The sequence below is a fragment of the Aspergillus alliaceus genome, assembly GCF_009176365.1.
Source record: "Aspergillus alliaceus strain CBS 536.65 unplaced genomic scaffold BDW43scaffold_33, whole genome shotgun sequence".
Taxonomy (NCBI): Eukaryota; Fungi; Ascomycota; class Eurotiomycetes; order Eurotiales; family Aspergillaceae; genus Aspergillus; species Aspergillus alliaceus.
This window is the reverse complement of record NW_022474716.1, coordinates 347,134-374,144: the sequence shown is the minus strand read 5'-3', so window position 1 is coordinate 374,144 and position 27,011 is coordinate 347,134. Positions and strand designations below refer to the sequence as shown.

At 49.6% G+C, this 27,011-nt stretch overlaps 8 protein-coding genes across 8 annotated transcripts; 3 read left to right on the top strand and 5 right to left on the bottom strand.

Moving 5' to 3' along the window:
* Window positions 1–28: 28 nt before the first annotated feature.
* Window positions 29–1,809, top strand: BDW43DRAFT_301621 (amino acid transporter; the record flags this gene model as incomplete). The annotated part of the gene is made up of 2 exons (XM_032045084.1): window positions 29–510; window positions 627–1,809. 2 exons carry the CDS (start codon window positions 29–31, stop codon window positions 1,807–1,809), a joined length of 1,665 nt encoding a protein of 554 aa, XP_031898529.1.
* Window positions 1,810–4,405: 2,596 nt separating this feature from the next.
* BDW43DRAFT_312911 (uncharacterized protein) lies at window positions 4,406–5,548 on the bottom strand (the record flags this gene model as incomplete). The annotated part of the gene is made up of 5 exons (XM_032047466.1): window positions 4,406–4,512; window positions 4,567–4,660; window positions 4,710–4,778; window positions 4,831–5,424; window positions 5,480–5,548. The coding sequence occupies 5 exons, from the start codon at window positions 5,546–5,548 to the stop codon at window positions 4,406–4,408; spliced, it is 933 nt and encodes a 310-aa protein (XP_031898528.1).
* Window positions 5,549–6,002: 454 nt separating this feature from the next.
* BDW43DRAFT_136067 (hybrid sensor histidine kinase/response regulator) lies at window positions 6,003–10,154 on the top strand. The gene is made up of 5 exons (XM_032038262.1): window positions 6,003–6,349; window positions 6,405–9,305; window positions 9,359–9,638; window positions 9,688–9,796; window positions 9,853–10,154. The coding sequence occupies exons 1-5, from the start codon at window positions 6,255–6,257 to the stop codon at window positions 10,098–10,100; spliced, it is 3,633 nt and encodes a 1,210-aa protein (XP_031898527.1). The 5' UTR covers window positions 6,003–6,254; the 3' UTR covers window positions 10,101–10,154.
* Window positions 10,155–10,249: 95 nt separating this feature from the next.
* BDW43DRAFT_282103 (uncharacterized protein) lies at window positions 10,250–11,371 on the bottom strand. Its single transcript, XM_032042591.1, has one exon. The coding sequence runs from the start codon at window positions 11,137–11,139 to the stop codon at window positions 10,567–10,569; it is 573 nt and encodes a 190-aa protein (XP_031898526.1). The 5' UTR covers window positions 11,140–11,371; the 3' UTR covers window positions 10,250–10,566.
* A 4,081-nt stretch (window positions 11,372–15,452) lies between these two features.
* On the top strand, window positions 15,453–17,810 carry BDW43DRAFT_301617 (uncharacterized protein; the record flags this gene model as incomplete). The annotated part of the gene is made up of 1 exon (XM_032045083.1): window positions 15,453–17,810. The coding sequence occupies one exon, from the start codon at window positions 15,453–15,455 to the stop codon at window positions 17,808–17,810; it is 2,358 nt and encodes a 785-aa protein (XP_031898525.1).
* Window positions 17,811–18,296: 486 nt separating this feature from the next.
* On the bottom strand, window positions 18,297–18,810 carry BDW43DRAFT_136048 (uncharacterized protein). The gene has a single exon (XM_032038261.1). It carries the CDS (start codon window positions 18,705–18,707, stop codon window positions 18,369–18,371), a length of 339 nt encoding a protein of 112 aa, XP_031898524.1. The 5' UTR covers window positions 18,708–18,810; the 3' UTR covers window positions 18,297–18,368.
* A 1,135-nt stretch (window positions 18,811–19,945) lies between these two features.
* On the bottom strand, window positions 19,946–22,113 carry BDW43DRAFT_301616 (putative MFS sugar transporter; the record flags this gene model as incomplete). Its single annotated transcript, XM_032045082.1, has 6 exons — window positions 19,946–20,688; window positions 20,749–21,156; window positions 21,218–21,462; window positions 21,520–21,664; window positions 21,720–22,000; window positions 22,058–22,113. 6 exons carry the CDS (start codon window positions 22,111–22,113, stop codon window positions 19,946–19,948), a joined length of 1,878 nt encoding a protein of 625 aa, XP_031898523.1.
* A 2,829-nt stretch (window positions 22,114–24,942) lies between these two features.
* Window positions 24,943–26,626, bottom strand: BDW43DRAFT_282096 (TDT family transporter). The gene is made up of 5 exons (XM_032042590.1): window positions 26,315–26,626; window positions 25,885–26,253; window positions 25,541–25,837; window positions 25,197–25,482; window positions 24,943–25,141 (listed from the first exon to the last, which is right to left on the bottom strand). Exons 2-5 carry the CDS (start codon window positions 26,235–26,237, stop codon window positions 24,983–24,985), a joined length of 1,095 nt encoding a protein of 364 aa, XP_031898522.1. The 5' UTR covers window positions 26,238–26,253; window positions 26,315–26,626; the 3' UTR covers window positions 24,943–24,982.
* Between the last annotated feature and the right edge of the window lie 385 nt (window positions 26,627–27,011).

Below are 27,011 nucleotides of genomic sequence, written 5' to 3'. Positions count from 1 at the left end.
CCCCAAGTCCCAAGCGACCCAATGCCAAATGGCGCCAAGTCAGGAAAAGGCTCCCCAACCGGAAGACACAGAGACCAGTAGTATCCATGTCGCCGAGACTGAGGGCGGCCTGCACCGTCGCCTCGACAATCGACAGATCCAACTTATCGCCGCTGGTGGTTCGATCGGTACGGCGCTTTTCATCAGCATTGGCGGAGGTCTCGCCAAGGGCGGCCCGGCTAGTCTTCTGCTCGCCTACACTCTCTACTCCGGCGTCCTCGCCCTCGTGAATAACTCCATCGCCGAGATGAATACCTACATGCCGCTGCCGGGAGGCTTTATCCGCCTCGCGGGCTACTGGGTGGATGATGCCTTGGGCTTTGTCGCCGGCTGGAATTTCTTCTTCTACGAGGCGTTGCTGATTCCATTCGAGATTACGGCTCTCAGCTTGGTCATGTCTTTCTGGAATAGCAATGTCACGGAGCCCGGCCCAACCGCTGGTGTCTGTGTTGCGGTCATTATATGCTATGCGTAAGGGCCATTCTTTCGGACGGATATCTTAAATCAATGACTCTTACGTCTTGGGATTATTGATTTCCCCCTTTTGCCAGGAGTGCTAGGCATCGTGTGCTAACTCATATCCATAGCGTTCTCAATATTCTCGCGGTGCGAATGTACGGAGAGGCGGAATTCTGGCTGTCCGGGGGGAAGCTCATTCTCGTCTTTATCCTCTTCTCGTTTACATTTATCACGATGGTCGGCGGGAATCCCCAGCATGACGCGTATGGCTTTCGCTACTGGAAGAACCCCGGTGCTTTTGCCGAGTTCCATACCACGGGAAGCCTGGGTCGTTTTGAAGGCTTTCTTGGCGCTCTTTGGAGCGCCGCCTTCTGCGTGGTCGGCCCCGAGTATATCTCGATGGTGGCCGCGGAGGCGAAACGCCCCAGGACATACATCAAGTCCGCCTTCAAGACCGTCTACTATCGATTTTGCATCTTCTTCATCGTCGGAGCACTGGCGGTTGGAATCGTAGTATCCTACAAGGACCCAGCCCTGGTCGAGATCTACTTCGGCAGCGGTGGTGGCAGTGGCACGGCAGCAGCCTCGCCCTATGTCATTGCGATGGAGAACCTCGGGGTCAGTGTCCTCCCGCACATCGTGAACGCATTGATCTTCACCTCCATCTTTTCTGCGGGCAACACGTATACATACTGCGCGACGCGATCACTATATAGTTTGGCCCTCGAAGGCCGCGCTCCCCGCTTTCTCCGTTACTGTAACAAGAGTGGCGTACCGATCTATTGCTTCTGTGTCGTCATGCTGTTCCCCTTACTTTCATTCCTCCAGGTCAGCAACGGTTCCGCAAAGGTCCTAACATGGCTCGTGAACATCATGACCGGCGGTGGCTTGATTACCTTCCTCATTATATCCATCACATACCTCAACTTCTATAGGGCCTGTCAAGTCCAAGGAGTGGACCGCAAGACCCTACCGTACTGCGGATGGTTCCAGCCTTACGGGGCTTGTATTGCCCTCTTCATTCAAACCCTTGTCCTCATATTCTATGGATACAGCTCCTTCACCCCGTGGAGCGTCGCCAACTTTTTCTCTAATTATACCATGCAGCTTGTGGCCCCTTGCTTCTTCATCGGCTGGAAGTTGATCAAGCGAACGCGCTATGTCCGACCCCATGAAGTCGACCTAGTCTGGGAGAAGCCCGCCATCGATGCGTACGAAGAATCATATACTACGCCCCCGACCGGTTTCTGGGAGGAGATGGGTCACCTCGTGGGCATCCGGCGCAAGGCCAAGGCGCAGATGAACGCCTAGCTAAGCCACTGCCACAAATTGGAAGCCCCAGATGCAACGTAAGTAGTGTAGAGATCCCAAATGCGCAATCAACACTCGGACTCGGAGAATGCCCATGCTACCTATGCGCCCACCAACCCATTATGCACACATGCGATTGCGCTATTTTGAATCCCACCCTTCGCAACCTCTATACGCCTGATACCCTCGATGCCCTCTCGAACTTGCCCTCGCAAACGTGCCCTCGCAAACGTGCCCTGTCGAACGTTGCCCTGTCGAACGTTGCCCTGTCGAATGCGCCCTCTCGACGTGCCCTCGCGGTCAAATAATAGAACGGATGGAGGAATACGTCGTCGCCTGAGACGCTGGATTTTGGTAGTGGTGGCTCCGAGTTGTATGGATGAAGGCTATCGTGTCACACACTGTATACTAAGTATGAACACTCAAATCTGGGACTGCCTTACAAGTGCTATATCCACAGGAGTCTTTGGTATTGACTTGGCCGGGAACAGATGCATGATATTATGAAAGATGTAGGCGCTGGAAAGCAATATTCAATTCCTCATCTACGAGAGTATACAGCATCAGTACCTCCAGCTCGGTTAAAACCGCATCACCCCGAAAAGGACCGTCTAGCCTGCCGAGCATAAAGCCCCACGCGCAGCCAAACCGATGATATGGGAACGTCTCCGTCACGAAGTCTCCCCGAGTTGAAGCCCATCACAGATAACATAAATTCCATCGCGACATTCGCATCCTACTCCCACCGCCGCCTCTTGTAATCAGGTAGATATCGATGAGAAAGGGTAGGTCTAGGGATCTCTTATTCCCACATTATACAGAAGTATCACATGGTGTATCTTTTTCACAGCTCCAGCACTCCGCTTCATACAGACTCCGGTGCGCACAGGTGCGTCCGATGCAACTGATATAATGAACGCCTGAACGCCCAGCGCCAATTTCGACAGTTTCGACAGTTTCGGCGGGAAGATTCGATGTCAGAGGAACAAACGCAGTCTCTGATCTTTCCGGAATGAGAATGCGGCAGAGTGCTAGAAGATATAATCCGACACAGATAGCCAGTTTGGAATCAGTCTAGAGCTCCATGACAGAGCAATTTCCCAGTAATACAGGGGGTGGACTTCTTTCAACGCAACGAAAAGGTCAGGCGGGAGCTAATTCGAATATCAGGCAAGGAGAATACATTCACGAAGGGCTCGTGCGATTGTGCTGAGGATAAATATGTATTATTCGGATCTCTTCTCGTACCATAGTCAATTTACTTTCCTTGAACCCAGGCCTCTATATTTACAACCGACACGTCTTGCCCTTTTACGTCCCACCTACTAACCAATATGCGGGCTGGCTTCGCCTTGCTTATTTTCTATTTGTGATTTGCACCTATACGGTTAAGCCCGAAAAGAGGCACTCCCCATAGGAGATCACTTACTCCCCACTCTAACCAGTAGATGTAGGTGCTTATCACAAACTAATATTGATCATGGAGGACTGATAGTTGCTGCTTTGGACAATGAGCAACCTCTACTCACAATTGGCGGCCATCAGATGCGTGGCAACGTCTCGCTAGGAGGTCTCAAGGCATTTAGGAGATGTTGCAAAGGCATTGACGCAATAGGTGGATATTATAGAGGAGTGGGGGGGAAGGGGAATGGCTTACCTTTGACAGCTCGGCGCATGTAATAGCCATGTGAAGTTCAGCTGAGTATTTTCTGTTCATTTACCATCGTGGGCCGTTTCGTTGAGAGTTATCTACCCATGTTTTGCACCGAATGTACGTACCGAAACTACGTCTCCCTGTGCGAATTCTGTTTTGGCAGGGGAGAGGCGAGAGAAGGGCGTGTCCTTTGGGATGCTCTTATCAAACATTAGAGGAAGCACAGTACGGTGTTCATCTCTATCACATATCATAGGCAACCATCTCTACTCTTAATAAACGTAGGGCAAATGATGTAATACCACCACCTAGAGTTGCTCAACCCCATTGGATCACCCGCCCCGTTGCCCAGATCCGGATTGAATGGATTCTTTCAATGCCCCTCCTATTCTTTGTACCGCTTTCCTTGGCTTGTGGTGGCATCGGAACGGTTGGTCTCTTAAATAAACCCGTCTACCAGCATCCGTTGTCTATCAGTGTTTATAACTGAGACGGCTGCTCTCTCTGTCTTTGTGGGGGAATCAATTCGGGCCCGGTCTACCTAACATGGGTATCTAACGTGGGCCAAGTCTTCCTTCAGTATCTGTTTCTTTTCCTTGCTTTAACACACCAAGTATCCTCCCACCTAGCGCTCAATGGACTCAAGTACTGACACAGATAGTCTTCCAAACAATATATCGACGGATGGTCGTTAGACTTTGTAGAAGGGTAGGTACACTCAAGTACGAGGGGAGTAGTCGAAGAAGATAACCCACGGAAGCTGGCCGGACTTAATCGGCGATAAAGAATCCGCCCTTCCTTGCTACCTACTGTTAGCATTATGAAGATGCTCGGTTCCATGGCTACCTTGATTACTATACTTAAGATTAATTTACGAAGTACATATAGTCCAGGCGGAAGGGATGAGAGAACATATTATGAAGATGTCCTGGAACAGCCAAATCACAAGTATCCACTGATCTGCTCTTCATTCCACTGCCAAAATCTCTCACAGGTAGCAGGGTCAAAGAGGTCCTTGCGGGCGGCCACTACTTTTCCTGGGGGAATAACTATCGCGGATGTTAGACTCGCGATGTAAGAACGATTGTTAAAGTTAGACTCACTCCATGTTCCAGTACTTGAGCAATCGACATCGGGCTGAAGCCCTGCGTAAAGCTCTGTGTACGCGCCTACCTCTGCTGGTTGTGCTATCAACTTCTATTCAAAGGGTCAGCTCTGATCGCCCTGGCAAGTAGGCCAAACTCACAACTAAAGCGATCATCCACCATGGCATGCTTCGCTGTAGGTCTGTGATCGCAGCTCCAGGATCAAGAGTCTGCCCTGAATGAGAAACAGGTGCGTCAAGAGTTATTACTCTGCAGACTTACCAGGCTGCGGACACCGTCCGCCTTAGAACGCCGCGCAAGCTCCACCGCAAGTAAGACATTCTCAGCCTTACTTCTGGCATACTTTTTCCATGCCCTTTCATCAATGTGGTAATCCAAATTGGACCAATCGATCGCCGGATTAGGAGCGAATCTGGCAGCCGACGATGATACCCATACAACTCGAACGGAGTTTGCGGGAGACGCTGCAGCTGTTTGGGCGAGAACCGGGTACAGAAGCTTAGTGAACATGAATGGACCTACAACGTTTGTCCCTAGTTGGAGCTCGTAGCCCTGAGCGGTTTGGGAGCCCTGCGGTGGAATCATGACTCCGGCGTTGTTCCAAAGAACGTGGAGTTGGGACTCCTTCGCTAGGAATTGCTCGGCTGAGTGCTTTATAGTCGACAGGTCGCTGAGATCCAGATGCAGATAGTGCATTTGTCCGTCTGATTCCGGGAAGCGTTGCTTTATATCGTTTATTACGCTTTTCGCTTTCGAAGCGTTACGGGCGGCCATATATATATTGCCGCCGTGTTGATAGAGAATTGACACGAGGTGCATGCCATATCCCGATGTGGCACCAGTCACAATGAAGGTCTGTTTTGCAGGCGCGGTGAGTGTGTCAACCGTATTCTAGAAGATATTGGCCTACCTTGCCCTTTTGGCTCCCCAGATTGAATCCGGTCAGGGGAGGCTTTGGAGAAGAAAGGAATGGACCCATGATTGGGGAATGAATGGGCAGCAATAGAAGTCAGTCGATTTGAAGTTGGCTATAGAGCTATGATTGTTCTCAATGCTAGCGGCAGGTACCGGCATTGATATAGGTCTCCTTCTCTGTACATTTTCATATCTGCCAAGAAGGGAATGGGTCGGGCATTAAGGTTGGTGCATTTTTATTGGACGGTGAAGTTAGCTTTTGGCTCCAGCTAAGAGTTCTAAGTTCTCGGGATAGTATCCACATATGAAGTACTCAATCAAGCGATTAGATCAAATCTCAGTATGTGAAAGAAACGTGTAATATAGTAGTAGAAGTAGTAGTATCAATGAATAGTACACTCCCAATCAGCTGACTTCTACGAGGGGCTCCTGTATAAAGAAGGCGGTGATCGGTGGCAGTATAGAGAGAGAGAGGTTATGACGTCGGTGGATCTGAGAGCATTTTCCGCGATTCAAAACGCTGCGCACGAAATCAGAGGAAATCCAAGGAACGGCTCCACTACGTCATATACATTCCTACCCTATGCACGCTTCTATAAGATTCGCCGAAATGGCTGATGATGCCAGGAACCAGTCGATGAGATCGGGGAAAACATGAAACTCCACCTCACAAGCACTACTTACTCCAAGTGAATACTACTAGTCTAATCGATCGATAGGGGATCCAATACCATCATTTAAATGTATATCTACTATACAGCCGAAGAATAATGGAGTCTCGCGGCAGCTCGGAAGGAGGACGGGAAGGTGGTCCTCGAAAATATGCCTACAATCGCGAGGGCGCCCGGGAGAGAGAGATGCACCTGTAACCAAATCCTTATCCTCCTGTCAAACAGAGCTCTAACGGTGCTATGATCTAGCTATCTTCCATATTGGGGATTTTCTGATTCTGAGAAATATGCCCAGCAATCCATTGGAAACCATCCGAATCTCTCACGCGATAATGTGCTCACTGTCTTTGCGCAACTCGCGACGCTGCGAATGAACGCCCAGCGAGCCTTAATATCGCTCTTTGATAAGACCACACAGCACATTGTCGCCGAAGCGACTCCAAGACTCCACCTGCGAGGTGCCGAATGCGATGAGCCATCAGATAGCCTGTGGTTGGGGGTTCGTCGTCTCCCACGTCGGGAGATCACCATGTGCTACCATGCGGTAAACTCATTTATCGAGGACGGCCGGGACATGTTCGTTGCCACGGATCTGACACACGACGGGCGTTTCAAGAATCACCCCTCTGTTACGGGGTATCCGTATAACAGATTCTACGTATCGGTGCCGATTCAGTCCCCAGATACATACGTCATTGGGAGTGTGGCCGTACTCGACGACAGCCCGAGGGACGGGGTCACCGACGAACAGGCCCGCTTCTTAAAGGACCTCTCCGCATCAGTCATGGATCATTTACTATCGCAAAGAGCCATGCGGGAGGAGTACCGCGAGGAAAAGATGGTCAGGGCGTTAGGATTGTTTGTAAGAGGTAAGTCGAACCTGAGCGAATGGTTCAACAGCCGTGATCCGTCAGAAAGAAAGTACGGACCACAGCTCGCACATGTAAACAAGCAACTGGAGCGTCTGCAGGTATCGGGCACAGGTAGCGAAGAGCAGGAGGCCCAGGAAAACCAGACGCCTCAGGCTGCAAGGACAGACAAAGAGGCTAGACACAAGAATGTACATCTATCCCCCGTTCAGAAATTTGACAATCAGGAAAGTAAGGAGGTTCAGAGTGAGAATGAAGTAGAGAAGGGGAAGAACAAAAAGCATCGACCGAAGCTTTCCCCCACAACCAGCCAACTCCAAGAAACACTAGCCCCGTCTAGCGTCCGGTCAGTGGTCAATCGAGCCGCCTCTTTGATCTACCAGGCACTAGATGTTGAGGGTGCAATGTTCATCGATGCAAGCGTTTATGCTCGTCGACAGGCAGTGGGATCTACTGCAACTGGACATGACAGCCCCCAAGCATACAACATCGAAAACCAGTTAGATGCAGATAGCGTCCCTTCCGCATCAGGTCCAGAGTCGGGTTTAGAACCCCGCACCTCGGAGGACAAGGAGCCTAAAAGTCTCGTACTGGGCCATTTTACTTCCTCCACGTCCGACCAGGCTGACAATCTGAAGGACAGCCATTACGTATCGCTCTCCGGTGCTTTCATCAGCCATCTCATCGATCAGTATCCCCGAGGAAAGATCTTCCATATTGAGGAAGACGGCTCTATCGCCTTGAGCTATGAGGGACTAGCAGATGAAATGAGCTACTCGGAAAGCGGTGCGCGCGGGGCCATGACGACCGATCCCGAGAAAAAAGACGTCCAACAGGAGACCATGGATATCAAACAGTTGATGAAGGTTCTTCCTGATGCACGATGTATTGCTATATACCCTGTTTGGGACTTCCAGCGAGGCCGCTGGTTCACTGTATGCTTGACCTGGAGCGATGACCCGGGCAGAGTGTTGTCGGAACCGAAGGACCTGACATATATGGCAGCGTTTAGCAATACGGTCATGGCAGAGGTATCACGGTTGGACTTGGAGGCGGCGGACCGAGCGAAAGGTGACTTTATTTCATCTATATCTCATGAGCTGCGATCGCCTCTCCATGGTTTACTTGGGACCGTGGATCTACTCCAAAAGTTGGTGAACAGCTATGCCCAGCGATCCTTAATCGAAACGGTATACAGTTGTGGTCGGACGCTGTTAGATACCTTAAACCATCTGCTGGACTACGCCAAAATAAATACGCTTACCCGCCCAAGCCTTTCGGGCAGGCCTGGTGGGCAAAATAAAACTGACGTCTCCAAACCTCAGACGGCAGTCCCTGGTTCTTTGCAAGATGAAGATCTGAGCGTGTTGGTGCAGGAGGTAATTGAGGGTCTTCTTGCCGGGGCAGAGTATCAGCGCCGCGGCCCAAATGCTCTTGGCGAAGCCATCACAACTGATACCAAGGATCCAAAATCCCAGCTTATGACTATTGTGGATATCGTATGGCAGGACAGCTGGAAATTCAGCATCTATGCCGGTGCTTGGCGTAGAGTCGTCATGAATCTCTTTGGCAATGCCCTGAAGTACACGAAAACAGGGTACATTCGGTTATTCATGAGGAGAGACACATTAATATTGGACGGCAAGAATCCCACGCCAGCCGTTCACATGACCATCAGCGACTCTGGGCGTGGCATGTCTCAAGACTTTCTTACGAACCATCTTTACAGTGCTTTCCTCCAGGAGGACACTACCTCTCCTGGCCTGGGAGTGGGCCTCCACCTAGTGCATCAAATAGTTAAGTCTCTGAATGGCCAGATCAAGTTCTCTAGTGAAGTTAATCGGGGGACAAGTGTAGATGTTATCTTGCCCGTGACGATGCCGGACCAGGCGCATCTAGACTCACCTGGCGACTATCCTGCGCTAAGAGATAAGCTGAGTGGTATGACAGTTTCATTATTCACGAGAAGCTCACAACTCGGTGACCTTGGCTTTGACCCCAAGGTCTTTGGTGATATTTTATCTAGCTTAGGGCGTATGATTTCAGGTTGGTTTGGATTACGTGTTTTGACTCGAGATGAACTTACCCGTACACGTCCGGACTTCGCAATTGTCACGGAGCATGAATACCGCAACTATTATCGACAAGGCTCGAATGAGCCAGAGACAGATAGCTCGGAAATCCAACCGTCGTTTCCGCTAATTGTACTTGGTGCTCGGACGAGTAGCTGGAAGACATTGGAGGAGAGCGTTGACGAATCAGTCATCTTTCTTACACAGCCGTGAGTATTGCTTGATTCTGTGCCCCGGGTCGAATGTTAACGCGCATGTGTAGTGTGAGTCCCAAAACTCTCTCAACGGCATTTGAACACTGCCTGGGTCAGTCTGATCGTTCTGGAAGGGCAACGCCGACGTTGTGCGACGGGGCCCTGACGTATGATAAAAACCTGGAAAACAAATGCAATGGTCATACAGATGGATCATTGGAACAATACGATATTGACGGCCCTGTGAATAGTGAAGGTGAACATCAGTCCTCAAACACCGAAGAGCCTGATGGCGAGACAAGGTCAAAAAACCTTCTTCTGGTGGAAGATAACCAAGTCAATCTCAAGGTTTGAAGCCTCTCCTGTGTAACTGGATTGTCTAACTTGTTAGTCTTAGATCATTGAAATGTGTGCCAAGAGCGCCGGGTTTACGTACCAGACGGCAAGCAATGGTCTTGAAGCCGTGGAAAAATTCAAGGCTGGCCGTTTTGACACGGTCGTGATGGGTAAGTCGCAGTCGACTGTCTGCCATGTTACCAGAACAACTCTAACTGGCTCGCAGACATTTCCATGCCTATAATGGACGGATTGACGGCTACCCGGAAAATACGGCATTACGAGCACGTCAAAAAGCTGCCGCCGGCCGCCATCATTATTCTGACAGCTGTCCTGTCGGCCTCCATGCAGCATGAAACTATAATGAGTGGCGCGAATATGTTTCTGACTAAGCCGACGCCACTCAAGCAATTGAAAGAGATACTTCGAAACATATCTGACGGGAAGGAAATGCCTGAAGAACTGGGATCATGACTGACGATATACATGTATGTATGAATATCACGATAGACTTTTGCATAAATGGAGCGGTGGCTTTGTAAGATATACAGTTCCGATTATAGTATGATGCTATTCTCTTAACATTTCTAAGTGTTATGATTCAGACTATCTGTTCAAGGCCTGTTTCCTTTAGTTACAAAGTGAATTCTTAGAAAATAATGATGGCTACTAGCATAACTCCGAAAATACCTGGAGAGATTTGTCGCAATACAGGCCGTTGAGTTCGAAACCAAAACCTTAAATCTTTCGAAAAGCAAAACTCAAATTTTGAATCTATACTCTATATCTATAAGAAAAATCTATAAGAACAAAATGGTATTTACCAAGGCCAGCCTTGCCGTCTAACATTCATTCCTCCTGTCTTCGTAAAAAAGTAACATAACATGACCTCAGTAATTCAGTCCAATAGCCAAATCAGACGTCGTGTCACGGAATGATTTTAACCCAAAGTGACAGAAATGCCCGCACCGGTTGTGCAGCTGTTGGTATTGACATCGTCAGGGTGCTGGTACGACTCGGCACAGTTGGCATCGCCAGCGGAGCAGGAAGCCGACTTGCAGCTGGAGTCATCCGGGGTAGCCGAGAACCCGGACTTGATGAACTCGGAGTTCTTGTCCAGGTCGATGGACGACAGATCCCAGTACAGCTTCTCGCCATCGACTTTGTATTCGAATTGGAGGACGCTGGACTTGTCCTCGGAGGTCGACATCTTGATGGAGATGCCGCCGTCGCCGGTTTGTTTCTGCCATTTCTCCGAGTATGTGCCCCCGGCAGACACGGTTTGCTGATCGCTTCCTCCGTCGGACGTAGACCAGACGTAGACGGTGCTGTCGAGGTTGTTCACGATTTGCACGCCGCCGCCGCCGCCAGCGCTGGCGCTGGCGCTGGAGCTAGGGGAGGCACTGGAGCTTGTCGCGGCGCTGGAGGTAGGGGTGCCCCTTGGGTAGACTTGGGGGAGTGCTAGGGCACTGGTGGCAAGGATTGCGGAAAGGATGGCGTTGGAGAACATCATTGTGGATGGTGTGGTTTAGAGAGTGTTGAAATTGTTTCAAACGAAAGGTAGGTTTGAAGTGGACTTGGAAAGGACAGTAGGAGGATCAACCTCAAAATGTCAAAGTAATGAAAGGAATGGAAAGGACTGAAAAGATTGTACAGTTTGAATCTGATTGAGATTAGACAGAGGCCATCAGGGGCCCCCTTCGCTCCCTATATATAACCCATGGTGGGGCTGATGAAGTTATCGAATTTTCTCCCCAATTCGTCCAAGACCTCGGTGGCTAATGTGCAGTCCAGGAACCAAACCTGTTATTATACTGGGTACCTATTTCCATCATGAGCTGTGGAGTGAGAAATTTCTGAGCTTCCATCAAGTGCAAGTCCTTATTGGCCAACCCCTCTTGGGGCTTGGACGCTTAGACGCTTCATTGCGCTGAGGCGGCACCAGGTACGGAGTTTGTTCCTAGACCTCCAAGCCAATCTGGAGACCGCGTGGGATGGTCCACAAGAGTGTCTGCTTTGTAAAATTCTAGACTCTCTTGTGGGTCTTCCACATGGTCTGGACCGACTTACGTGTTGAGTGGAGATTAATCCGTCAATGTAGCGCCACTCATCACACCCGCTGCGCAATACAGAGGCGTGACTATCTGACGACGCTGTTTTCGAGACTCCAATCAGGGAAGAACCACCCCAGAGCTAACCGCGGGTGTTGTCCCCATGGGAAAAAGGTCTCGTCCTGGGAAGCGCTGGGTCGGATGTCCTACTGAGAAGATCCGATTCGGCCTTAGATAGGCGTCGAAAATTTGTGGAAACTCGTCCGAGCAGTCGAATTCCTATAATTTGCCAGTCGATCCAGTACCTTGAGAAATCTTCAAAGGTTCAACCGTACATACAACTTTTTCCAAGAAATCGCCTCTGAAGCCATGCTCCCCGTTCCAGCAACCAACCGGTGGCAACGGTGCGGAAAATCTTAGATAATCGCAAGGAGTGGTTCACAAGAGAATCTCTATAATACCGAGAAAAGTCCCGTGTCAGAATGTGAAATCATATACGCCACATCCCACCCCTCTCAGTCAGGAGTTCAGGAGTAGAGTCGCCGCAGTGCATCAGGATCAAGCGCTGCTAGTGCGATTTTACTGCAGGTGATTATAAGTTTGTCGTATAGTTTATTTTAGAATTCAGGTGCCGAGTTCACACTCCATAACCCTAGCTAGGTAAATAAAATCATGAGACTGTGATAGTTCATGGACATGTTTTGTTTGACACCCATAACATCTATTCAGAGTTTTCTCAGTAAAGACAGTTAGTAGATTAACTAGTTCCTAATAATTTTGAATTAGTAAAAATCAGAAAAAAAGAAAAATGAACGGCTGCCAAGGTTGGTGGTGGTGTATGAGTTTATATACCATCACATGACTTCCCCAGATAACAGTATTTCTTGCCTGTCGCTACGGGGTTCGCCCCCGCTCTTTTCATGCGCTTCTTAATTCCCTTCGAGAACATCAGCACCCCCCTATCGAGGACTCTTGTTCTCGTAGACATCAAGTGGGAAATAAAAATGGTAATGTGGAAATACCATGCCAAGAATCCCCCACCCGCCGTTAAGAGTGGGTCTCCCTAGTATAACCCGGGGTATTGCAACGGTTAGCATAGCCCGTAAGACACTGATGGAGGTTCGAATCCTGGCCCCGAAACTGTTTTTTCCTGTCTATATTTTCTTAATCCTTATTCATATTTTATATTAATAAATAGTATTAGTTCATTAATTGTCAGTTACTTAAAAATTGACAAAAAAATAAAGTAGAAGAACAGACGCTACCTTAATTAACTGATATCTCTTCGCAGTAGATACAAAGTGGCTGTGATACCCGCGTAGATTTCTTTTCCATTACCCCGAAGGTTCCTCAGGCTCATTTCCTTTTTTTTTTGGGGGGGGGGTTTCCATTCCCCGTCAGGAAGCTCCAGCGAGAGGTGGGGTTTGAAAGGATAAAATCTCCATACAGATTTTTATAGGTTTGTTTGACTTCCAACGCCACTGAACGGCATGATATCATAGTCGTGGCATATTCCACGAGGAAACCCACAACTGAAGTCACTCTCTACAATAAAGTCTGTCTTTAAGCTAGTATATTATAGTATAGTGTAGTTTTAAAAGTATAGACTAGTTCGTGTTAGCCCCACACAGGCATACTGAGTATATCCTCGACTGACCCAAGATTCGTCACACAGTTCCTCGGCATCATTGGGATGCACATTGAACGAAAGCTTTTGCCCTGGATAGGTCATCAAATAGACGAAGTTTACCGGTGTTCAGTGAGAACACGAAGTGTAGACAGATTCAGCGATCCCAATCAGACGCACCGTAATGGAAGAAATAGTCCGACTTCTCATATCGCACATAACGCTATCATGTACGCTTAGTTGTCCAGTCCTTTCTACCATATCTATTTGTAGGAACCCTCACATATCTCGCCAGCTGGCAAATCACGACCTTGCCGTGCTCGGCGTGTTGCATCGCAGGAACGACTTAGTGACGCCTTACTTGTATCACACTGTGCACTTCCACAGCCCGGGACGTATTGCACCAGATGAATGCCTCATGGTAAAGTTGGATATACTGGGGGACCCTAGATTCGATAAACTCCCATACGAAACGAGTGATTGTATCAGCGTTATGGTATGAAACGTATGCAGCGATCGACTCGGAGCTTGGCGAGCACCGCATTCTCTCTTCGACTGCGCGCATGCTGAGCAACATCATTTGCAATTGCGTTGCGAGGATGCTGAAATTAGAAGAGTACACGTATATTAAGCCTTGATAGGCTGGCGGCCAGCCCAACACGGTCATGCGCCTGAGGAATAGCAAACGTATCTGCCAGTTGGAACATGTAAGTCTCCCTTACACAGCGCTTGCTGACCACCGTCATGTTGCGACCAAAACTGCATTCGATGCGGCTTCGCCTGGGAACGCATTGTACGCCGGAGCTGTTCTCTCATCCCGCATTAAACTTTCAGTGCATCGATAGACGCCAACCTGAGTCCAACCAATCTGGCCGTGAATATAGGTGGCAGTGTGGTATGGAAGAGTTTATCTATTCATTCGGTGGTCTGGAAGTATTCCACTTTCTCCCCTCTGATACACCACGACTCATGGATTCAGTGCCCGCTCTCATTGACGCCCTATTTCTCCATACTAAAGGCTTTAGGTCTTTGTCCGTGCGGTGATGGACCGAGCTATATTCTGGATGTCTCAATGTTAAGAGACTAACCGGTGCAAACACTGCCCGACATTGAGGAGCTTCGCTTCTTGCCAGATAGTTACTACGCAGTAAGGATCACCCATAGCGACATGTCACTCCTAGAGCAAAATGAGCAAAACAAATGCTGATCTCGAGGTACTAGAAAACAATAAATCGAGCTTTGTTTCCCCCCCAATTACGGGTACTTCGCATTGATCTAATCGACGACGAGACAGCGAATCAATCATGGTTCTTAGACTTCATTGTGTGTCGATTGCATAGGGGCATTCCAGAAAGTTGACCTACGTTACGTTTAGAGATAGTACAGTGCATGAAATAATCACGCGACCCAATACGGATTTCGAATCGGATCTCACTGGTGGATATGTGGGCGATACCATGTTCTTGAACGAAGATGTCTTTGGTTGGATTCGAACTTCATCGCGACCCGTGAGTATTGGATAGTCCGCTCACTATGCCGTGGATAAAGTTATCAATAATACCTTCAGGGCTTTTTCTACTAAAATTCAACTTTCACAACTCGTTGAAAGGTTGCTTTGTGATCCTTGGGTCGGCATACTAATTCTGAGTGATTGGGACAGTCAGCAGGTCACACGGAGCGGGACACTCAACAATGTGCTTCATCGTGTAGATGCAGAAGCATGAATCTCTTTATCTCTAGGTCTCCTTTCATGACAATACTAGTAGGCATCCCGCTAGACCTTTTTGGGAATACATCACGTCACGTGACTGAATTACCAATAAGTTGACTGGAGTGCGGTGAGTAGCACCACCAATAAAGATTCCCATTACAGGCGGTCAGCTACTTTGCTCCCGCGATTCTCACCGCCTTTCTTTTTCGCGTCCAAAATAAGAACCACGAGGATTGATGAACTGCAATCTCACCTTCAAGATCATGTCGCTCAATCGCGATCCTCGCATGCAGCCCTTCGCATATCGTGATGTAGTCAGTGAATGGGAACAGGAGAATGGTCTTGGTCCCTATGTGGATCAGGAGACCGCCGACGCCGTTGACTGGAACGATCCGATGAGTTTCTTCCGCCAGACCGGGTTACCCATGCCATCGTCCATGCCCAAGCCAGCGGAGGTGCGCCACGAGGCGCGCGCACGCGCTACGAATATCTTGAGCGATGCAGCCTTGTTGAATCGCATTCTCGAGCGCTTTGAATCTACCATTCAAAAGCGCTGGCTGAAGCGAACCCGAGAGCAGCGCAAGAAGGTGATACTCGCCGCATGGCCTGACATGCCCCTCTCCCATCGTCCCGACTGGGAAGCCTTCGACAAGGGCTCTCCGGGGGACCCGCAATATCGGGGGGCGTTTATGTGGCCATATATCAACCAGGAAGACCTCCTAAAACCTAAGATCCTACTGATCTTTCTCAATGCCCGTGGACGCCATCCGCCGCATGCCTTCATCGCTGCCGACTGCAACGCGACCCATTTCGGACATACCACGGGCAACATCCGTCCGGCGTTCTTGAATGAGCATGTCATGATGTTCACAGGGCGAACCACACCGGATACATACGGAGAGCTTCTACACTGGGATGACGACGAGCGTGCCTTCGATTGGATGCATACACAACGCGGAATGAATCCTGGGGAGGGGCTCATTGCGCTCGAAATTCAAGAGCGTCTGTACCGCTTTCTGGTCGACTGTTGCATGTCATTGCTCTGTGACTACACCCGGCACAATATCCTGCACGATGATATCCCCATCGCAGCTGAACCGCCTGCGCTGTTGACATCAGAGCCCGGGATGAACACATTAGCGCTAATGACAGCGGAGGCCCCCTACCGATTACCGGCTAGCCTCGACTTCAGTCGCCTGCGAAGCATTGTCGCCGCCAAACGGTCCGCGGCGGAGGATCATATCTGGGCGTTGCGCGAAGACCCGGGGTACTTTGCCGATGTATTGCTCGATCGGAGGGAACACCGACCGGAAATTGTTCCGGATCGGCAGGGTCGACTTCATTATACAGTCAAGCAGCCTGGCTCGAAGACACTGTGGAACCGAGTCGTTAACACAGTTCTCTCCGATGCGTATCTCGCGTTTGGTCTCTGGGACGAATTGCAACTGCAGCTGAGCGATCTACAATCCCTAATGGTGGGGTACGGGCCAACTCTGCGACCGGAGAAGGATCTCCCTGAGGACTTGGAATGGGCCTTCTGCCGGTTATTTTGGTTCCTCGAACACATGGTCCGGGGTCCTATCATCAACCTCCAAGTGGGCGTGCCTCCATCCCCTCCGCTGCGCTCTTTCTTCGTTCGTGCGGAACCACAATACGGCAAGGACAACCTGCAGACGATGTCGAAGGAGAGCTTCGTGGCGGACAAGAAGCGGAATCATCTATCCTTCTTGCTAATCACCTTATGGGATGAGCGCAACCGACACCTGGCCGGTTTGCATAATCTCATGGACGAGCTCGACCGATTGATCGAAACCGAGAAGTCGATCAAGAGTCTCATTTCGCCCTGGGTGATGAGCACGATATCGGACCTGACCCTTATGTCGGAGTGCCAGCACCAGATTTCGTTGTTCCAGCCCTGGGCCGCGAGCTTCGAGAACAAAATCGCCGAGAAGGAGCAGGAGATTAAGGATGATTATATGCGGAAGATGGATCGGTGGAGCGAGTTTGATAAGGAGATGGAGGAAGTCCCCCTGGGCGATGTGGCTGATCCGTCGGATGGCCGGTATTATTACCCCGTCGACAAACGCCGGACGCGCGAGACGACCGCGGCCATGCAGAAGGCCGAAGCGAACCTGGATGCGTTCTGGAAGAAGGCCGATTCACTGCTAATCAACAAAGACGGGGTCTCACAGCAGGCCGCGATTCGCCATCTCCTGGCAAAGGATCGTGTCATCCGCCGGACGCCAGACTGGATCGAACCCGTCAAAAATGCGGAACCCACCCCCACCGCTGACGAGCTGTGCCTCCCGCTGTCACAGTTGTATTTCGACCTGGAGCAACGGACGCAGCGTACCGTCCGCCCGGATTCGGCTTTAGCGACGGGGAAGGTGAAAGTAAAGAGACGCGGGATGACGCAGAGTGTGCGGGAAACCTCCAACAACCGCGCGGAGGAGGTGAGTCACCATGGGCCGGATCGTCAACCCACCTTTTCTGTGGACCAACGCACCCTGAAGGTCTTCTCGACTCTCTTCTTTACCTCGTCGCGCACCTCGCAGCCGGGCGAGGTGGCGTGGACCGACTTCCTCCACGCTATGCGTTCAACCGGGTTTGCGCTCGAGAAGCTGTACGGGTCGGTGTGGCAATTCACGCCACAGAACCTGGACGTAGAGCGCAGCATTCAATTCCACGAGCCCCATCCCAGTGGCAAGATCCCCTTCCTCGTGGCTCGGCGGCACGGCCGGCGTCTGTCCCGGGCATATGGATGGCACGCCGGGATGTTTCAGTTGCTCGAATAAAAGCTTCATCTATGTTTCTACAACACGCTGTGAGCGATCAATCTCTGATGTTATTTCAAATAGAGATGTATCTTGGCGTATTTACCCACGATAGGTGGTTTACTAATACTGATGCGTGACATTCTGTGAATCATTATTACAACACGCCAGTCACACGAATCTCCTCTGCTATTATTATTATCGGCTCCAATGATATGCTCGCGATCTGAGTGTGCGGCTCCATGATAACATGCAATGAGACACTACCAAGACATACGTTGCTATAATACACTAATGGAAAGCAAGCCACATTATGAAATGGTCACGAATACGTGCTCTGACAATTCAGATATTATGCGAGGACAGGAATCGCAACTGACGGTATTTCTCCCACGATGGCAGTTTTCGCCTGGGGAATGGGAAGCCATAGATTAGGTTTCTTGACCTATCGCAGCGCGCCTGAAGGGGAGCCAGCACCGTCGCTCAGTCCGATACCTGGACAATATTCGGTAACCCTCAACACCCTGATCCTTAGACAGAGAATATGAAAAGGCATTTCGCGGATAGTGTCGTAACCCCTCACTTCTCACCTCGTGTGTTGAGCGACTTCCTCCTGTTGTCCCTCATCTGCCGCTCCGTATCCATCAGGATATTCTGGAGACAGCGGCTCCCCTGGCCACTTCCCTTTGCTCGCGCGTCATTGAGGAGCTCGGTCAGGGCAGTTTTCATCTGGAGATTGTAGCTGAGGGCTTGCTTGTTCCACTCTTTTGCTTGATCAGTGGATGCCGACGCAGGCCGATCGGGATCTACGGTCGCGGTAGACGAAAAGGAGCGCTTCATGACCGGATTCGAGTGGATGGTTGGAAGTTTGTTGGCTGATGCAGCCGGCTGAGTGCGGGTGGGTGGCCGATGGTCCATCTTGTGTTCCTTCGTAGTAGTATTGACCTGGCTCTCAACAACATGTCACGTAGTCACTCTCCTCACAAGATGTCCGCGAGATGTAATCCAGCGTATAGACCAGAAGGTGATATATACATATTTAACGTATAAGAAACTTATATAACAGGAGTTTATTTATATCGACGGAACATATTCAATTTGACTTAATCATGACGTACCGACTTTTAGGATTGATTGGTGGGGAATCTTGGGTGTTCTTGGAACATGGTTTAGTTTGGCCGAGATTGGCGGGATGACTTGCCGGGAAGTGAAGATCTTTAGGGCTTAGAAAACGGGTGATATAAACCTTTACCTGATGTGAGGAGATCAACCTCATCCTGATATAACTCTAGTTACGGTAAAACTTGGAAAAGAACCGTCGATCACTAAAAATGGCTAGTCTACCGGTGTGCGTTGCAAGGCCCGAATGTGATATTATTTCTTGTTCACTGTGGCAACCAACACGTAGCCCAAGGGCTCATGAAAGATAACTTCGCGCTGTGAAGCTCGTTTTCAGACATCTATCTAGTTGTCACATCGCTCCCTCATCAGATCTATACAACGGATGCAGTTTGGAAAGCTTCTTCGCTGAGTATCACTAAAAGTGTCTTCTTTCTTGGATGTATATGTAATTTCCAATAGGAATTGGGACCAACTGCTAATTAAAACGCTGAGATCTATAGGGAGCTTCTATCAAAGGATGTTTTTGGACAACCAAAAACATCACCAATTGCTGCAGGGTTCTCCAAATAAGGGCGCTGCCAGATAACATAGGATGGAGCATCGCGCCTACAGCGCAATGTTAATTTCTTCCAATTGAATCCAGGAATGGAATGTCGCCACCTACTATTGAATGAATATTTAGAATAAAAGCTATGACTTAATGTGCTGATAGGAAGATAGTATATTTGTGTGAAGAATCAATCGCCGTGTTCACCATAATGCCACTATGATATAACAAAAGATCACAGCTCCATAAATGATCATTCTTTATTCTCCGTCTAGAAGATACATAATCGAATGTTAGCATTCAAACGCTGTCCAACGCCTTCATCACAACGCAGTTCAAATCGAAGAATCCCGGATGCCCAATTCCGTTGACAGCAAAATCACCAAGCCACAATATCAACAGCCATCGCACAAGAGCAGAATTAAATCCAACAATATTCACAACAAATCCCACACAGTGCCGTCCGAGTCATGGTAGACTCCAGACCTCACACATTCTCACTTTCCACTTGATCAACATGTCCCGACTTAAAATGGCGCGGAACAACATTAACCGCGAAACTGTCATCATAAAGATCACGACAAACGGCGTTCTTGCGCCGGAGGATCTTGCGCCGGAACCACCAGGGCAGCGCCTCAGTCAACTGATACTTAGCATGTGCGCGAGTCGACATGCTAAAGACGCGGTCCAACTCCTCAAGTGACCTTTGCTTAGTCTCGGGCAGGAAGAAGAAGATCAAGACGAAGGCGACGATGTTGAGGCCCGCGTAGAAACCGAAGGCGCCCTGCGGCTTGAACTCGCGGAGGATGTACGGGAAGGTCAGGGAGAGGACAGCGGCCCAGAAGTTGTTCGTTGCTACGGCCCAGGCCATGCCGATTTCACGATGGGACACCGGGAAGACTTCGGCGGAGTAGGTGAATGGGACGGGACCTTCACCGGGGGAGTAGAAGATGTTGAAAAGGTAGATGAACAGGGTTATGCCGCCGAGATGGGCACCCTTGTTTTCTTCCGGGATCCAGAAACAGAATCCTGCGGCAAGGAGGGTCCAGCACATGTTGGGGAAGGTCGCGAGGAGCAGCCAGCGACGACCGAAGGTGTCGATGGTCCAGACGGCGGGCCAAGCGAAGAGGAAGTTTACAAAGCCGAAGCCAAATGACGCGAGGAGTGCCTCGATGTTACTGGCGCCGGCCTTGGAGAAAATTGAAGATGAGTAAAAGGCAATGATATTGACTACGGGGAGCCGTTAGCATTCCTAGCTTTGCGGGAGCAGGGAGTGTGGGAGATACGCACTTCCGCACATTTGCTGTCCGATCATGACGATACCAGAGGCCTGGGTCGCGCGACGGTTGCGTGGAATGGTGAAGAGCTCCATGAAACGCACGAACGTATTGTCGCTCTTCGAGAGTTCGGTGGAGTTCTCAATCATTTTCTTCTCCAATCTCATCTGGGCATGGATCTTGTAGAGATCGCGAGCGGCCTGGAGAGGACTGTTCCTCAGTCGTAACAACGAGTTATATGCTTCACGGGCCTTGTTCTTCCTGAGTAACCAACGAGGAGACTCGGGGCACCAATAGATTCCGAGCAACAGTGGAACGGCGGGGATGAACGCTGAACCGAGCTGAAGTCTCCATGCGATGGCACCCGTGTTGACCACCACGAGATTGGCGCATGTCCCAAGGAAGATACCGAACGCGGTCCCTGAGTAGTTAAGAGTTAGAGACTATTATGTACACCTTCTATGCGAGCATAAAGCACTTACAGATCTGCCAGGACATCACAAGCCCTCCACGGACGTTGGTCGGGGCATTTTCGGCTGAAAGAACAGGAACGCTGACCTCTTTCAGGCCCATGCCAATTCCGAGGAGAACACGACAGGCCGCTAGCTGGCCCCAAGTTTGGGTCACGGCGCACGCAATAGGCGCGACCAAGCTAAACACCGCAGCAATGAAAATCACCCACTTGCGACCTAGCCAGTGGTTCAGAGGATCGGAAAGCCAGCCCGCACTGCGACATAGATGTTGGATCAGCCTCCACATTGAAGTGAATCAGGGAAATACTAACAAAATTGCAATTGTCATATAAGGGATAGCATTAATAGCACCCACAATCCACTGGTTCCGACTACATTCGGATGGCGATGCACAGCCTGGTGGATCCTGGGGGATGCCAAACTGGTGTGCAAAGGTAAGGTTGGCACCGTTAGATCCTACGGTGGAGGTCAGTCACACATCTTGCAAGTAGTTGCGCCGGTCCTCAATTACCTGTCTGATCCCATCCTTGGATAGCGGCGGCGATAGAGCTGAGAATGATGGTGTAATATAGTGCCCAGGGTTGCTTCCAGCGATTTGTGGTCTCCTGTCGTATGAACTGACGGTCCTCGGCGCTCAGCTCTGGGATTTCGTCATACTCATCTGGCCTCTGAGCGACCAAGGCTCCCTTCTTCAGGAAAGGAAGGATGTCGTTCAGGTCGTACTCTTGCGCATAGTCTTCGACGTCGCAGAGGAGCTGATCTTGAGGAATGCCACGCAGTGGGTTCTCAATGCTACCGCTCCGTTGTCAGTGAAAAGAAGCAAGAGGACTCTAGGGAAAGAGCACTAACTCGGCAGGGCTATGGATCGTCACGTTCATCTGGGCAGCATACTTGGATTCGTCCATTCTAAATGCGGAGGGGAAAAGCCAACGGTATAGTTAGATGCTACGTCACCTCAGTGTCACTTCCTGGCCCAAGGTCAGGAGGATTGTCCAAATTGTTGTCACTTGTTTTTGTATTAAAGTGCCGGAAACAAGAGAGTACAAATAGTCGAGGAGGATCTGGGGTGTTTACCCGGGGCCAGTGTGCAAAGATGGAGCAAGGCTTGCAGAAAAGGGCCTTCCCCAGACGCAGAATCCATGGTCCACCACTTGTTAATCCCGCAGGCGGCGCAATTGCCTTCAATCTACGAACAGAGTCTAGTGGGTTTCAAAGGCGACTGGAGTCATTGAGGGTTTGTTTGGTGGAATACGGGCAGTCCCTTTGTCCCTGGTAAGCCACCGTTGAAAACCATTGGTAGGGTTGAAGCCAAGCACTCTTTCTTTAGTGCCCGAGCCTAAAATCTCAGGTCAGTTTTAGCGAAGTCTCGTGCCCTGTCATTTCCCCCATTTGGTTAAGTTGACAACTAAAGGCACGAACGCTAGAAGATCTCGGATAGTATCTTCTGCATGTTTTTCTGTAGCCTGTTGGTCATTGCATAGTAATCAGAATCCAAATTTCCTCAGGAAAGGTTCAATAAACTAGTTGGGGATAGTTTTCCCATATTTACTCGTTAGGGCATGTTCTGTAAGCCTTGGATGTGAGCCCTTTGCCACCAGGTCGAGTTAATAGTATTCTTCACTTGTCTTGCCATGTTCGCTTCTCATTCACCCCGCTTGTGTCACTTCATCATTCACCGAAGGCTGGAAATGAAGATAGTCCAAGAAAGAACTTATTGTTGCAACCCAAGGGTAAGCCACACCCCCTCCCCCACCAATCCAAGGATGGAGGGTCTTCTTAACGCTAAGTACGCCTACGTGAATGTCCTTCCTATGCCCGGTATCATAATAAGCTGCAACAAAGCCCCTGCTGTCCTTTGCTAAACCGGTGGCGGAAGTTTCCTTGAGCCATGTTGGATTAGCTCCACCCGAGAATCTGTTAGAAGGCGTTTTCTTTGTCCTTCATACAACGTATGGATCGAGCACTGACGGAGTTCATCTCTAAGCCCCTTGGTAATGGTCAGCTGGTCTGCAGACTCGCTACATACTCAATGAATAGGGAACTATACCCATTCTAGAAACCTTGGCAAAGACTACAATGCGCCATTGATCGTCGTCGCAAATTTCGGATTGCCGACCGAATGGAGTTCGTATCGAGAATGCCACACCGACTGACACCGGCATACGGCTCCTCAATTGTAGCTACCTCACCTTTGCCTATCTAAGGCTCCTAGAACTGCCCACTGTTGTTTCTCCCGAAAGTCCTCAATCCTCCATTGTAAATATGTTCAGCGTAGTGTGCGCCACTTACCCGGAGCAAAAACGGGCTCCAGCAACATATTTTCTCCTTGTCATACGTGCAGTAAGCGCTGAGGTAATACTCGTACGACGCTCTCCTAGACTAGTCTCACTGATAGCCAATTGATTCGACCTTTGTGTGTACCTTTGCGTCCCGCAAGGCTATTAGAGGGAAATTGTATCCTGCCGTGTATAATCTTCTCCGCTTGAAAATATTCTGATCGGCATGGTCAATTTTCATTCGTTCTATTCTTAACTAGCGAATGCGGAGTGACAAGAGCCGATTCACATCCATCACAGGTCTCCTTCTCAACGGCGCCAACGGAAAAGGAGGTTAGTTGTTACACCGTCCCTAGGGTGATTCGACCCTTTAATGTCTTAAAAAGAACCCAGGCCCGATAGAATAGTCGTTACCTCTTGCCTCGGAAGAGCTTTTTCCCGGGGTTTATCTATCATCCCTACATAAACAGCCGCTAGGATCCCGCATAGGGCTCTCTTGGCAACGTGACCAGTTACCCCTGGCCAGAAGCGAAGTCGTAATTATAGCCCGAAAACTATTATACGAGGTATGTCTTATACATATATGTCTTCTGCCCTCATTTTATTTCACTTTCTCTCTGGGGCAAAGATCTTGCTTGGCGTTTAGCCGAGAATACTCTGGGCATCGACGATCGCTCATTGATGCCGCTGGCGATGCCATGATTCAATTTGAACATGAGCAGATGATAGGAATCAAGATTAAGATGCTCCCAGAATCGAGTACCTAGAGAAGGATATGGCAGCAAGGAACCAGTCACGTACCATTGTCATCACCTTCTACCGAACGAAAACATGGACCTCTTGTTGCGATGAAATTCAATCATCCCTACCTCGGGTAGGTAATGTCCAACCTTGAAAACAGGATTAAGGGTAGAATTAAATCGGCTGGATCAGAGTTCGCGTCGCTTGCTGAGCCCAAATTGACAGCTATCTAGACCATCATCGCTCATCGCAAGGTGGGTTCTTACGTTGGTGTTGACAGTGGTATCTATACGGACTGGGGGACCCGCTTTTTTGGCACGAACAACAATATCTGAGGATAGGTTAGGTCTTGAGAGTACTACGATGTAGGCATGCAATGCAACGCATCGTCCCAACTAGAGCAACATGCCGTACAAATGTTCTACTGATCGATAGGCACATAGGTGGATCCTCTGGCTGTCCGCCATACTCTGATAAGTAAGGGGCAAAAGCTTTGCTAAGACCACATTTTCTCTTCTCCTAGGGGTGCGGAAACAGCATCATCTATGCCAGGTAGTGTGATCGATCTTGCATCTCTAGAGGATATATATCTTGAAAAACACAGCTAAGTAAAAAGCCTTTTAGAGTATTAGAACCTTTAAAGTCTGATATCGAAGACTGGAGAACCACAGTTTATATCTATCTCCTATATAATTTTAGAATCGGAAGCGTTTCACCGCATGCGACCTCCGTTAACATTACAAAGCCATTAGTGTAACTATTTCTCTTCGATATGAAGCTGTTCCCCTTGCTTCCTCTCCTGCTTTTTCCGCAAATCCGCCAAACAAGGCGCGACGAAGAGACTCCGATCATAGATACCTTTAGTGGTAAGACACGTCACCAGGATCCATAATAACACCACACAAACTGAGAATATCTACCATCACGTTAGCCCCAAACGAAAAGTCCCTCCTTTATTAGCCTTAACATACCGTACCGACCACGCGGAAAAACCGTGATGGCATCTCGCGACCCAATTGACATGTACTGGTAGCATACACACCGAGAGGGAAAGTGAATGCCCACCAGCCAAGATTGAATGGGAATTTCCGGGTGCGAATAATAGAAGCCACAGCGAAGAAAAGCCAGAGAAGTCCGAAAGCCCATAGTAGTAGTCCGATGAAAAAGCCCATCATTTCGAAGACCTCTCCCGTTCCCGGTCGAAGAGTGTGGGCTTCAGGGAAGATTTTCTGAGACACTTGACCCAGCTTTTGGATGCTACAAGAATTAATGTGAGTTGATGAAGACTTTGTGAGGCGGCATGGGGCACGCATACCCATAACTGCCTTGCCCAAGAGGTCCGAGAGGCAAAAACATGCTGACAATGAGCTGCTTTGGCGGAAGCTTGTGGAGCATCAGTCGCAGGAGATAAATGACGATTATCATCAGCGCAAGAGGTACCCCCACTCCCCATAATACATAGCTGACGATAATGGTTCCGAACGCATATTGTGGATCTGGCAATACATCCGCGACAATGGCACCAGAGGCTGCGGCGACGACGCATGCTACGACGGGAAGTAGCCATGCTGCGCTCATAGATGATATCGTGATTTCGGAACTCCGCGTCATCCTACACGGATTAGCCCTGCAAGACGCACTCGTTCCAGAAGAACTTACATGATGAACGGCACCACAAAGCATGTTAGTACAGAGACAACAGCATCAGCTATCCACAGCCCCCAGACAAAGTAACTTGCCCAGATTCCCCACGCAGGCACGCAGACAAAGCAAATCATGTTAATAATCGTGGCGAGGCCCATTGGGAAAGTACCCAGGAATAATGATTGAGCTGGATGAGTAATCATCACTGGGAATATTTCAGGGTACAGCAGATACCGAAGAACTGTTAGGAGCAAAAAGCCAAGGAATAACAGCACATTTAGGGCAAATAGTATCACTGATATCCAGTAGAGCCATCTCCCATTGTATGGTAAGGTATTGAGTAGGATAGATGCAATTCCAGTACCCATGTTTGCTGAAAACCACCTATAGATCGATTAGCCAAGCCCATTTGGCAAGCAGGATCTGCTGGCAAGTCAGCCCACACCTACGCAGGAGTAAAATTTCGCACTATATGGCGCCAGCCAGTCTCATGTTTCGAGGCTAAAGGGCCTGTCCATGTTGGTCCACTGTCCGCTGGGCATCTTTGCGATTCTGGTTCTACGACGTTGTTGGCCATGAAGAGAATGGTAGGAGGTATCTTATCGACTAGATCAGGGTCGCTCGCGGCCGGATTCCTTGCCGAGTTATCGGGTCTCGTTGTCTTCAGGGAGAAGTTTACAGATGATGAAAAAGATTTCTATATGCTCTACGTCTGGTGAAAGGCGGTACCGCCAAGACACAACCACCCTTAAATCGCATATTCACGGGCTATAGCCAAAGTACATCTTTAGTCGGCCGAAAGATGAAGGGGAAAAATAGATTCTCTCTCCAGTATGACGGGTCGCCGACCTTTCGAAGGACGTTGTAGGTCAATCGGCGATTGAGCATTTCTCGAACGGCGACCCACACTCGACCAGTTAGGGCTGGATGAACCAAAAGGCAAGCGGACCTGCAATCGGCGACTGACCACTCCGTCGTATGTCCTGCCATCAAGCACTCAGGGGCGATGTGTCAGGTCGGCTAGGGCTGACCTTTTCCTGATAATCAGATACTAGCTCCTTCAGGTAGGTCATGGTCGCCGTCAATTGTCAATCTCGTCCGAGAGGGTTGATTGAAGTGCTCCCCCCTATGGTAGACCTCCG